Source organism: Paramisgurnus dabryanus, chromosome 22, assembly GCF_030506205.2.
Source record: "Paramisgurnus dabryanus chromosome 22, PD_genome_1.1, whole genome shotgun sequence".
Classification (NCBI taxonomy): domain Eukaryota; kingdom Metazoa; phylum Chordata; class Actinopteri; order Cypriniformes; family Cobitidae; genus Paramisgurnus; species Paramisgurnus dabryanus.
Genome location: NC_133358.1, coordinates 27,537,811 through 27,550,450, shown reverse-complemented (window position 1 = coordinate 27,550,450; position 12,640 = coordinate 27,537,811). Strand labels below are relative to the sequence as shown.

General features: G+C 35.2%; 1 protein-coding gene across 4 annotated transcripts in view; it reads left to right on the top strand.

Moving 5' to 3' along the window:
• Positions 1–11,300, top strand: part of nrbp2b (nuclear receptor binding protein 2b) — a 29,280-nt gene extending 17,980 nt beyond the window's left edge. Inside the window, exons 4-18 of one of the 4 annotated variants that reach the window (XM_065258574.2) lie at positions 38–121; positions 216–256; positions 342–436; positions 3,253–3,276; positions 3,379–3,465; positions 3,704–3,759; positions 3,855–3,950; positions 5,605–5,737; positions 6,227–6,329; positions 7,055–7,105; positions 7,208–7,343; positions 7,514–7,567; positions 7,744–7,807; positions 9,308–9,363; positions 9,944–11,300. In XM_065258574.2, the coding sequence (XP_065114646.1) occupies positions 38–121; positions 216–256; positions 342–436; positions 3,253–3,276; positions 3,379–3,465; positions 3,704–3,759; positions 3,855–3,950; positions 5,605–5,737; positions 6,227–6,329; positions 7,055–7,105; positions 7,208–7,343; positions 7,514–7,567; positions 7,744–7,807; positions 9,308–9,363; positions 9,944–10,027 (1,164 nt within the window). In that variant the 3' untranslated portion in view covers positions 10,028–11,300. Of the gene's footprint in view, positions 1–37; positions 128–215; positions 257–341; positions 437–3,252; positions 3,277–3,378; positions 3,466–3,703; positions 3,760–3,854; positions 3,951–5,604; positions 5,738–6,226; positions 6,330–7,054; positions 7,106–7,207; positions 7,344–7,513; positions 7,568–7,743; positions 7,808–9,307; positions 9,364–9,943 lie in introns of all 4 variants that reach the window. The other 3 variants (XM_065258575.2, XM_065258573.2, XM_065258576.2) reach the window with 3 other exon arrangements.
• The last annotated feature ends 1,340 nt before the right edge of the window (positions 11,301–12,640 follow it).

Genomic DNA, 12,640 nt, shown 5'->3' with positions numbered 1-12,640 from the left:
TTTTCTGTAAAGCGTATGTTTTTACCTGTGTATACAGGTAGTGTTCATCACCGAATACATGTCATCTGGCAGCCTCAAGCAGTTTCTGAAGAAGACCAAGAAAAACCACAAGACTATGAATGTTAAGGTTGACCTATATCTCAACTTTTTTTAACTTTTGTAAAATGTGTAAACGTGATGCAGTTGCATGATATTTCTGCGCATCTGTATTTCAGGCCTGGAAACGTTGGTGCACACAGATTCTCTCTGCTCTCAGGTGACATCATCTTTAACACACTAGATTTCTTTAAACAAGTATGAACAAACACAGAGATTATATTGATAATCGTTCGCTCTATCAGCTATCTTCACTCCTGTGATCCTCCAATAATTCATGGCAACCTCACATGTGACACCATCTTCATTCAGCACAATGGCCTCATTAAAATCGGATCAGGTATGTTTCTCTATTCAAGTTCACTCATATTGTAAACATTGAAATCATTCGGTTTACACAATTTGAATAAATCAGATTTTGAATTGAAGTTGTTTGATATTTTGTTATAATATATAAACATTTTAAGTGAGGCTTTAATGTTCAAATGCTTTTGGGGCCACTGTATATCAACATTTTAAATATTAAACTTATAAAATAGTTTTAAAACGTAATGCATATATCATTTTGTAAGGTTGTATTTGTTAACATTAGTAAATGTATTGAACTAACAATGAGTAATATAGTTTTTCTGCATTTATTAGGCAAGGGATAATGTATAGGCAGCATGTTGTTATCGCAGAAATAAGCCCCGACAGTGTGATCAGGACCCGATATATTACACTGAAGGGGTTATTTTGTATTAACAACCTGCTGCCTTTACATTTTCCTGCTTATTACACGGCTATTTACCTCATAGGAACATTAACTTTTTCCCTGCCATTGATGAGTTATCTCGTCAATTAAGAGAAAACATTTGCATAAAAAAAGTGTTCATGATGAGGTTTAATGTTAATCTGTAATACCGCGATTATCCACTAAATGACTTACTCAATTTATAAAAAACTGAAGCAAAAAATTATTAACTAATTTTAAACTCTGTGTATGTTTTGATAATCGTTCTGAATCTGATCTCTAACAAAGTTCCTTGACAAAAAATGCAATTATTTCCGCTTTTTGCAAAAAAAATTTTTTAAGAAAAATACCCACATTTAAGAGTTTATAAGCAGAGAAACAATATAGATGGAATGATGTTTTTTTTCCCGTTTTGTGTGTTTGTTTATTGCTTGTTTGAAAGCGGAGAGTCTATTATGGAGGACCACAAGAGTCATGCAAAATGTAATAAAGAACTTCAATATTTAATTACTACCTGGACAATAAAAATAGAAATTAATAGATTTGTTTAAAAATTCATTAATTAATCTATAAATAAATAGGCAAAGTTACAAAAAAATCACTATGTAACATTTTATTAGGCAATAAAAAGTGAGAAAAGCAAACCGGATAGCGAAAAGAATAAGGAAAACGACCGGGAAATGAAAACAGAAATGTTAAACGGAAATGCCCTTTTAAATGCCTAATTTAAACCTGTATTTGTAGTTCAATTTATAAATACAGTTATTTATTTTTCTTTTTAAATCGCTTTTTGAAATACATTTTGAAATTCCATTATTTAATTAAGAATTTATAAATGCAATTAAAAATGATGAACTTATTGAGTGTTTTATGTTGTTTTTGTAAATTGTTATATTACTTTGCACTATTTATTTATGGATTAATATTTTATTTCTACATGATTTTTATAATTTACTGCCTAATAAAATGTTACATAATGATTTTTTTTTTTGTAACTTTGTCTATTAATGAATTTTTAAACAAATCTTTTAATTGCTATTTTTATTGTCCAGGTAGTTATTAAATATTCAAGTTCTTTATTACATTTTGAATGACTCTTGTGGTCCTCCATAGTCTGTTCTTTCATTTGATATATTTGTATGTTTATATATTTTTAGAAGAAATTTTTCCTGGAAGGCATTTGGTGAAACTTTTGTGAAAATCACAAAAAATGCTGGCGAGCAACTTTTCAAAAAATGGCTGGCGGGAGTTAAATATTGATTTGAAATATTTTTATTTGCCAATTTGTAACAAATGCAGACCTTCTGTGAGGAAAACCCATTTACTTAAGATATTATATATTATAAGATAAGACGTTCAAATGTCACAAACATGCTATTGGGTGATTTTTACGAAATCCAGATTTAGAAGGTGTCCATCAGATTTTTTTAAAAGATTTAGGTCTGAACTTACACAACCATTATTTTTAGAGGATTTAAAAATATTTCCTATAGAATTATTTACATTTTTTTTAGATTATGATTATCAAAATGATCATTACCGCAACATGATATTACATTAAATATATGCATTTACAAACTCATGTTTCGGTAATGAGAACTAAAAAGTTGTCTAGCTACTATGACAAACAAAATTTCAACTTTTATCTGGGAAGAAAAAATCAGAACTGATTACCTGGCAGCCATCTTGAGTGTCGCAGTCAATTATGTCCCTTACAGTTCCTTGAGGGCTTAAACAATGATTGAAAATTGTTGCGGAGGATGAGAAAATTGGTCTTGGACACATTTATATTCCTTAATATTGTCTCTACATTTTCCAATGATCACCAAATACCACATGTTTCTTTACTGTAAATGTTTATAGGATAACATGCACTGAAGCTTTTCATTTTTTAGATTTTTAAATTATAAATATTTCCATATCAAAGAATCAAAATCCAGTCATGGACACGTTGCGGTAATGAAAATTATCCCCTTAAATGTGGAAAAAACAACAAAATTGGTTTGTATGATATGATTTGTATGCAAAATATTACATAAAGAGATGTTTATAACTGTATGCTTCTTATTTGATACTATAAATATAATGTCATACATGTTATTAAAAGACATATTTATATTTAATGTCATGTGTAATATTGAACTATACCTTTCAAAAAGATTTGCAGCAGTTATTAGTTTTAAGAGTTTGTAATCTGGGAATAACAAACCTGCAAATGTCACGACTGGCCAATTAGAATCAAGCATTCTAACGAGCCGTGTAATAACTTTTGTGAACAAATACAACCTTATTGTACAGTGTTACCAAATCTTTTGACTACTGTTTAAGCCACACACTAAAATGATGTAATAACCTGGAGGAGAGGCTGATTGCATCTGGATGTACTGTATGATGTACTGTATGATATCTGTCTATCCCTATAGTTTGGCATCGACTCTTTGTGAATGGTAAGAGCCATTTAAACATCTCAGCGAATATATTGAATTTAGAGTTTTGCATGTGCATGCATAGATGAGTTGTCACCCACTCTTTAATGGGTTTTTACCCAGTGTTTCCAGAAGGAGGCGTCCATGGCGAGATTCACCAACAAAGGGTTGATAAGAAAAACCTGCACTTCTTTCCTCCAGAGTATGGCTGTGAGTATGAGCGTTGCTTTTATATACAGTTCTGGTGAAACATCTTAGCAAATTTCTATTCCTCCCCCTAAAAATAGTTTTTAAGAGTTTTTAAGGGCATCAGTATATTCAGATAAATTCAGTTCAAAGGATTTATTATGATGCTTATATCAATGTAAATTTGTAAAATTATCTTAAACTTGCCAAAGACTTTTGCACAATACTGTATATTTATCTTGTATATATTATTTCTTCTCAGCATGTGAGGATGACTATGCCATTGACATCTTCTCCTTTGGGATTTGTGCTTTAGAGGTGAGAGCACAGGAATATATGTTCATATGACACAGTTGAAGTGAAATGAGTGCCGTATCTCACGCAATGATATTTAAAAAGATTTATGTCTCCAGATGGCTGTGTTGGAGATCCAAGCCAATGGGGATTCTGTTGTGTCTAAGGAGGCCATAACAAATGCTGGACAATCATTAGAAGATCCGCTCATGAGAGTATGTGCACACAGACCTGCTTTAAAGTTCATTGCATTGTAAAAAGTTGAATTAAAGATTTCATTTTTTTATCTGGCTTATGATAAAATTGGTGAAAAGTTTCCATAGACCACATAAACAGTAAGACTATGGGACCTGGCAACCACCTACATTACGCTGATAATGTCATTTATGAATTTTACAGAGACTTTCATCCTCTTTTTTTTATCCGAATGTGTCTTCACTGGGGATCTAACCCATTACCTTTGCATTGCTAACACAGTGCTCTACTAGTTAGCTACACTTACTTAACACATTTGATACAAAAAATATCTATTTGCGTTATCATAAGTAGTAGATTGTTTTTGTTTGTGCCAAAAATCATTAGGATATTAAAGGAAAACACCACCGGTTTTCAATATTTTATTATGTTCTTACCCCAACTTTTTTTAATGCGTGCACTTAAACTTTGCACAGCGTGTCGTGAATGTGTTAGCATTTAGCCTAGCGCCATTCATTCCTTAGGATCCAAACAGGGATGAATTTAGAACCACCAAACACTTTCATGTTTTCTCTATTTAAAGACTGTTACATGAGTAGTTACACAAGTCAGTATGGCGGCACAAAATAAAACGTGGGGATTTTTTTAAGGGGATAAAATAGGTCAAAGTGCTGCAAACTAAGCACTCTTTCGCTATACAATATAGTTCTCATTATTTTTCCGCTTAAAAAATCGCCACGGTTTTTTTGTGCCACCATACTTACTCGTGTAACTACTCATGTAACAGTCTTTAAATAAAGAAAACATGAAAGTGTTTGGTGGCTTCTAAATTCATCCCTGTTTGGATCCTAAGGAATGAATGGGGCTAGGCTAAATGCTAACACATTTACGACACGCTGTACAAAGATTAAGTGCATGCATTGAAAAAGAAAGGTATGTATTAATTCATCTAAGTTGGGGTAAGAACATAGTAAAATATTGAAAAACTGTGGTGTTTTCCTTTAAATAAAGATCATGCTTCATGAAGAAAGTTTATAAATTTCCTACAGTAAATATATAAACAATGTATTTAGCATTAGTTATAAAGTATGTGTTGCCAAGGACTTTATGTGGATAACTTTAAACTTTCATTTTCTAAAAATGTTGATATTTTGCACCCTCAGATTTTCAAATAGTTGTATCTTGGTCAAATATTGTCCTGTCCTAACAAACCATAAACACCAATGGTTTACATCTATATTGTATAGATAGTAGAGATGCACCAATACTGGAATCAGGTATCGGCCTCGATACAACATTTTCTAAAGTACTTGTTAAAAGTCCCTCGATACCAGGGATCGATACCACGGACTGAGAAATGTCTATGTTTGAGCGGCGTGTAAGGGGTTAATGCCTCTTGTGTTGTCCAAAGAGGCAGAGTTTACAACAAACTGGAAAACTAGTCCCTTGTTTTTTTGTTAAATTATATGACTAAAGCTGTTACCTGAAAATTTAAATCATGTTTTTTATTAAGTACTCGGTATCGGCAAGTACTGAAATGCAAGTACTCGTACTCGTATTCCAAAAAAGTGGTATCGGTGCATCCCTAATAGATAGTATACATTTCAATTTAATGGTCCAGGGTCACATATTGTAACCGAGTCTTGCTGTTATGTGATTTCTTATGATTGACAGGAGTTCACTCAGTCCTGTCTGCGTCACAATCCCAGGCTCCGCCCAACAGCGCATGACCTGCTGTTTCACCGCGTGCTATTTGAAGTGCATTCCCTGAAGCTGTTGGCCGCTCACTGCCTAATCAATAATCAGTGTAAGTCTCTTCAGTGAACATATTCACTCAAATCTGCTTTTTTGTGCATTATAATATACAATTTAAAATAGAAAGTTACTTTGAATCAAATAAATATCTGTGTGCTATACATTATCTTAATTAACCAATGCATAAAACAGATTATTTAATAGAAGGGTTATTTTGAGATATGGCTTATTTGTTAAGCCACGCCCCCTTTACCAAGCAATACTTTGTGTTTTCTATATTCTTCCACTTTTTATATGAATTGAATGTAATGATTATAGATGTCATTTTGTTATATATTAAGTAAAAATTTTATCAACATCATATTAACCTGCAAGTCAGCACAGCATCCCTCCTGTCCACTCAGATTCAAGAATAAAAAGAATCTCATATTTTTAATCTCTGTTTTTTCAACATAAAAATAAAGTTTTAAAATGACGTTTTTATATAATTATATGTAAAAATAATTTTAAACCACAAGAAAGGCATCTTTTGGTTTTCCAGACATGCTTCCAGAGAACTGTGTTGAGGAGAAGACCAAAGCATTTGATCCTAATGGCGTCCTGGCAGAGATCATTCACAACGATCGTCCACGCTTTCAGCTCAAGTGAGTCTCTCTTTTTCTTAAAGGGAAACTTCACCCCAACATTTTGTCATCATTTACTTCCTCCCATGTTGTTACAAACCTGTATAATTTCTTGGTTTTGATGAAAAGGAATGAAGATATAAAAGTTTCACAACTTTTAAAGCCTAGAAAGTCAGAAAAGACATAGTTAAAATAGACCATATGACTACAGCTGTTTAATCTTCATTTTATGAAGAGATGGGAAGACTTTTTGTGCTCATTAAGTCAGTCTCCAACGCATATTCACGAAATCAGTACATGCATGCATTAAACCCTGGTGTTGTGCGTCAACCATAGACATATATATGCATAGATGCCTCATTCAACCACTCCATAGATGTGGGCTGTTAATGGGGGCATCTATGTGTAGTCAACATTTAAAGTGGATCAAAAATATCATTAAAGCTATTTTTCAAAATTTTGAAACAACCTTTATGAAAGGTTTTAATCCATGTATATGTCTATGGCTGATGCACGATGCCACTGTTAAAACACACACATCAGAGACTGACTTGAATTAAGGCTTTATAGTCAGGATTTAAATGTACTGCTGAAATACATACAAGATATGTTTATGAAGCTAAATTCAGAATATCGCAGACTTCTCAATAAGACTTTTCGCTGTTTCACTTTGCACAAACGCCTTAAAACTTTATTATGAACTTCTTCATTAAAACTATATTTCTGACATCTCTTTTGTCCTGCAGGTACTCGAATGTTTCTCCTCTAGAGCTTGACAAGTTTCTGGAGGATGTGAAGTCAGTATTGCTTTTCTCATTCCTCATTTGTATGCTCAATTTTGCGTAGTTTTCTTACTAAGATGACAATAATAAGTTCAATCCATTTGGTTTATCTTTCAGGAATGGCATTTACCCGCTGATGAACTTTGCATCCACGCGACCGCATCCCGTACCTCGTGCCCTGTCCATGTCCCAAGAACATATGGAGACGGTGAAGACCCCAACACCTGAACCTCAAGAGGCGGAGACCAGGAAGGTGTGTCCTTTACTTTTGTTTTTTTATTATTCCTCTGGCTCGGTTGGTAGAGCATTGCATTAGCAGTGCAAAGATTGTGTGTTTGATTCCCGTGGAACACATATACTGATAAAAAACATGTAAGCATCAGCATAATGCATAAATCTAATCTATTAAACTATGTGTTCTAGGTGGTTCAGATGCATTGTAACCTGGAGTCCAATGAAGATACAACTAAGATACACGTAAGTTGTACGTAAGTAAGGGGTGAGCTGTGGACTGAGCCGTTGGTTGCAATTCACAGTCTCACCGCTAGATACCGCTAAAAATCTAAACAAGAGCCTTTAATGAGCAAAATCTGAGGGTTGCTGAGTATTTTAATGGAGACTGATGTCTTGCATGCTATCCTGTGGTTTTATAGCTCACCCTGTTCTTGAAGTTAGAAGATAAACTTCATCGCCAGCTCAGCTGTGATATTATGCCAAGTAAGAGAAGCATCACCCTAATATAATTTACAGCTTTTTATAAGTTTAAGCTTTGTAGAATTGGTTTAAAGCCTCAATATGTACGAGTTTTGCACAGTGTGATATAGGGGTGGGTGGAATGACCAAAAATCTATTTCACGGAATGAGTCATTTTATTTCACGGAACGGAATATTTGACGGTATACATGTTTTTCAGTTTATATTGTTTTTTGATGATAAAAATGTACAGAAATACACCACTCACTATAGCTTTTAACTAAATGCTCACCACAGTTTTTAAAATATGAGCAATTTAAAGTTAATAATGTTAAAGTGAAAATGCCCAGAAGATAACAACAGATTTTTTTTTATTGAGTTATTAATTTTATAGACTATTGAAGCTAAAGTATGGCTTCATTGTATTTTTATTTATGCATACATTACATTAAACATATGCAATATGTAAAATGAACAGGTATAAATATATGCAAAAACCTACAGACAGGATAAATACCTGTATATGAGAGAAGAAGCTCTAGATATTATAAATGTGACAGGTGCTATGATGTGATGATCATAAAGTTTGTTTTAAGGTCTTGATGCCCTTTACTTTCTATTAGACCTTAACATTTGCATCTCTTTCTCGTCTTTGATCAAATATGTTTGTATAAGCAAATGGCGCGTCAAACTACATCGCTCCAGCAGTGCACGGGTCACTGATATAAACGCGAGTTTTGTCTTTGCTTGCTTAAAGTTCAGAAAACTTTACAACTATTAGCATTATGTGCAACTCTTTATTTGGCATCGCAGATCCTTGCGCTTGCCTAGAGAGACCTCTGCATGCGAGAGACCGCCCGGCTGCTGCATGTGAGAGAGAGAGCGCGCGAGAGAGAGTGCGCGAGAGCGAGCAAGACAAGAGTCTCGCTGCGTGACCCGCGGTGGATTCACTGGCATTTATTATAAAAATTACACAAATAACTCATTCATTTTTTATAACTGCACTATTTTACATGTTTCTCCGTCACACTCAGTCTAACATGCTGGAGGGCAGAGTAAGCCACGCCCACTTATTTGCATTCCGCGGAATAGACGGAAGAGAAAAATCTGTTACGTCTGACATTTTATTCCGCGGTAACGGAATATACCATCATACCGCCCAGCCCTAGTGTGATATATTTAATGCAGTTGCGCACTTACATTATCCCAAAAGTTCCCAAGTATTTGTTAATCCAGTGAAATTCATGTTTCAAATAATGGCTCGTATCTTTTCTCCCTTGTAATTGTCGCCCTTTTAGTGACTTAAAATCCTCAGTTTCCGGTTGTAGAAATTATGCTAACGTCTGAAGTCTGTTAACACGCAGCTAATTCATTACGATGGCATAAAATAATGTGATCAAACGTACTTTGTTATTGTATAATAGCGACCTCTAGTGGTGAAAATCCTACATATTGTGGCTTTAAATAACTAATTATAATTTGCACCTAAACCCTCAGTAATGTTAGTGTTTGTGGTTATTTCAGCTGACAGTTCAAGAGATTTGGTCAATGAACTTATCCATCATGCCTTCATCAGTGAGGTAAGACATAAAACATGATGAAACCTTAGCTGGCGTTTTACTATCGCCCTCAATAAAGGGATAGTTTACCCAAAAATAAAAATTATGCCAACAATTATTTACCCAACACCTGACTCTTCTGTGGATCACAAAATAAGATATTTTGAAAAGTCTCTCTGTGGTTTTCTGTTTATACAATAGAAGTCCATGGATACCAGTGTAGCTTGTTTACTATTGTTTTCCAAAATAAAAAATGTTGTGTCCTGCAAAGTCATACAGGTTTGGAATGACACAAAGGTGAGTAAATGATGGAAGAGTTTTCCTTTTTGGGCAAACTATCACTTTAAATGGTTTAATTTGATGTTTTATCTGCATTGAGGTGTACTGCATATACCTGCAGATTTTCATTACACTTGTTAAATGTGTTTAATATATTAAAGCAACTACAGTGTCATCTCATAAAAATTTAAACTCACAGAAACCCTGGGTGTACATTTCATCTAAAAAAAAATTTCAAGGGGACACAAATAATACATAAAAAAATGTGATTGTGCAAACAGAGGACAGTGGAATGTTCTTATGCTGCCATCAATTTCCACAGGATGACGGTGAGAAGATTGTGACGTTCCTGGAGGATGCCTTGAGCCACCATCGTGGGTCAGCAAGTGCCATAACAACAATATGAAAAACAGCGGTCTGCTATCATAGACATTTACATGCCAGTGGAACCGAGAGGGAGGCCGAGCAATAGAGGGACATTAAAAAAGAAAGATCTAGTTTGTTACGTGATACGGTAGAAAAATAAACCTGCGGTTGAATACCGATGACAGACCAGGTTAGACGCCCCAGAAATGCCCATCTAAAATCTCCTTGTCCAGGAATTCCAGGTGTCCCTGTAGGAACCATCCCACAATCCCACCGGGTGCCAACAAGTTTGCCACTACACAACTTTTCTGAAATCTCTTCTAAAGAGAGTCGTGAGCTTTAGGAAGTGTCCGATGTGAAGACATTCAACCGGATCTTTTACTGTATAACATCATTCTACTTAAATGTTATGTTAAAGCTAAAAACATAATCGACGCACGTATGCATTGTAAGCATGCAGTCCTGTTGTACTTAAGCTGCATTTTCGCGTCACCGTGGCATTTACAAACTTGAAAGGGCAAAAGATTTACTTCGTCTGTACCGGGTGTGCGTTATTTTTTAGCTGGTACGAATGCAAATACAAAAGTTGAACTGACTCATTCAATGAGCCACACGTGGAAAGCTAACCGTTAGCATTCCTGTGCATCTCTTGACCGCAGCTGCTTATGGATGCCACGGATTCCCTTACAAGTTTAAGATCTGTAAGTCGGCATTTTTTTGGCATTATCAGTGGCACCTCGATACTGATAACAAGGGGGATTTAAATGCCTGTGCCATTTAATAGGAACGCAACTTGCGTAGTTGGAAGCACTTAAGCTCAAGGTTTTACACAAAGTGTGTTATGGGCCTGAAAGAGCATACATTTAAAAAATATGGTAACATTATGACTAGTTATGATGTTTTTTAGCATGTTTGTTTTCCTACAATGCTAAATGTATGATATAAGCAAGGTTGCTAACCAATGTGATTTTAGCCAATCAACAGAAACCGACTGTAGTTTTTGTCTGCAATGACTTTATTTGTGCACTACTATCAGCTACTACAAGAATGTCTTAATATGCATTCAAAGTGTTTTAAATGGTGTATATGGAGGAATGTACTGCCTGCTGGTGTTTCTTAAAAATACGTTGATGCATTTTATACAAAACCACACGTAGGTTGATCCTGGTTAGTCAGCCAGCTAACCAACAGGACAAATGACCTCTTGAGTACAAACTTTTGGTTGGACTTTTGTGTTCAGTGTCAAACACGTACATTCTTTGTAATGGAGATTTTACTTATTATGAATTAAAATAAATGTAATAATAAAATAACATGTACTTTGCCTGTGATTCTTGTGATTGTGCCATCTGTCAAGTAAGTCAAATTTATAAGTATTTTATTATTAAGTATTTAACACATCATCATTTAATCAGTAAGGGGATTTCTAAGTGGGCTATTGACACAATTTCCACCAGATGTAGCCATCAAGCCAAATATTGAATTTATACAAAGAAATTAGAACATTTAAGTATACAAGTTGAGTCATAATAAATAAAGTGAAATGAGACAGGGAATAAGTATTGAACATATCAATAGAACAAGGTGCAAAATGGCATAGAAGGCCAGGAGATCACCTGAAATCTGTCAGTATTGAGAGAGAAACCCTGCCCCTTATCAGTACTTATTGATATCAGCTATTTTAGTCCTAATTGATGGTCTATAAAGGCTTCTTATGACCCAGGAGGAGGCACACAGGAAAGACTTCATGATGGGTAAAAGCAAAGAACTCTCTCAAGATCTTCGTAATGAGAATGGTTATACAATAGGTGCGTTTATAGAATGATGAACATTCCTGTGAGCACTATGGGGGCCATTATCCGGAAATGGAAAGAGCATCACTTCACCATAAACCGGCCACGATCAGGTGCTCCACGTAAGATCCCTGTCTGAGGAGTCCAAAGAATAATCAGAAGAGCCAAGAACCACTTGGGCAGAACTTCAGGAAGACCTTGCATCAGCAGGTACTGTTGTTTCAAATAAAACTATAAGCAATGCACTGAACTGCCATGGCATCCATGCACGCTCACCACACTAGAGTCAATTGCTGAACAAAAAGCATGTTGAGGCTCGGTTAAAGTCTGCGAAAGAGCATTTCGAGAAGCCTGTGGATTATTGGGAGACTATATGGTCAGATGAAAGCAAAATTGAACCTTTTGGCAGTCATTCTACACACCATGTCTGGAGAAGAAATGGCACTGCCCACCACCCCAAGAACACCATACCAACAGTTAAGTTTGGGGGTTGAAGCATCATGGTTTGGGGCTGCTTTTCAGCAAGGGGTACTGGCAGACTTCATATTGTTGAAGGCAGGATGAATGGAGAAATGTACTGGGACATTCTGGATAAAAATCTGCTGCCATCTACCAGAAAACTGAAAATGAAAAGAGGGTGGACATATCAGCAAGACAATGATCCCAAACACAAGGCCAAGGAAACAATGAAGTGGTTTCAAAGAAAGAAAATCAAGTTGATTGAATTGCCCAGTCAATCACCTGACCTAAATCCCATAGAAAATCTATGGAGAGAACTGAAGATCAAAATTCATAAAAGAGGCCCAAGAACCTTCAAGATTTAAGACCATTTGTGTGGAAGAATGGGCCAGAATCACTCC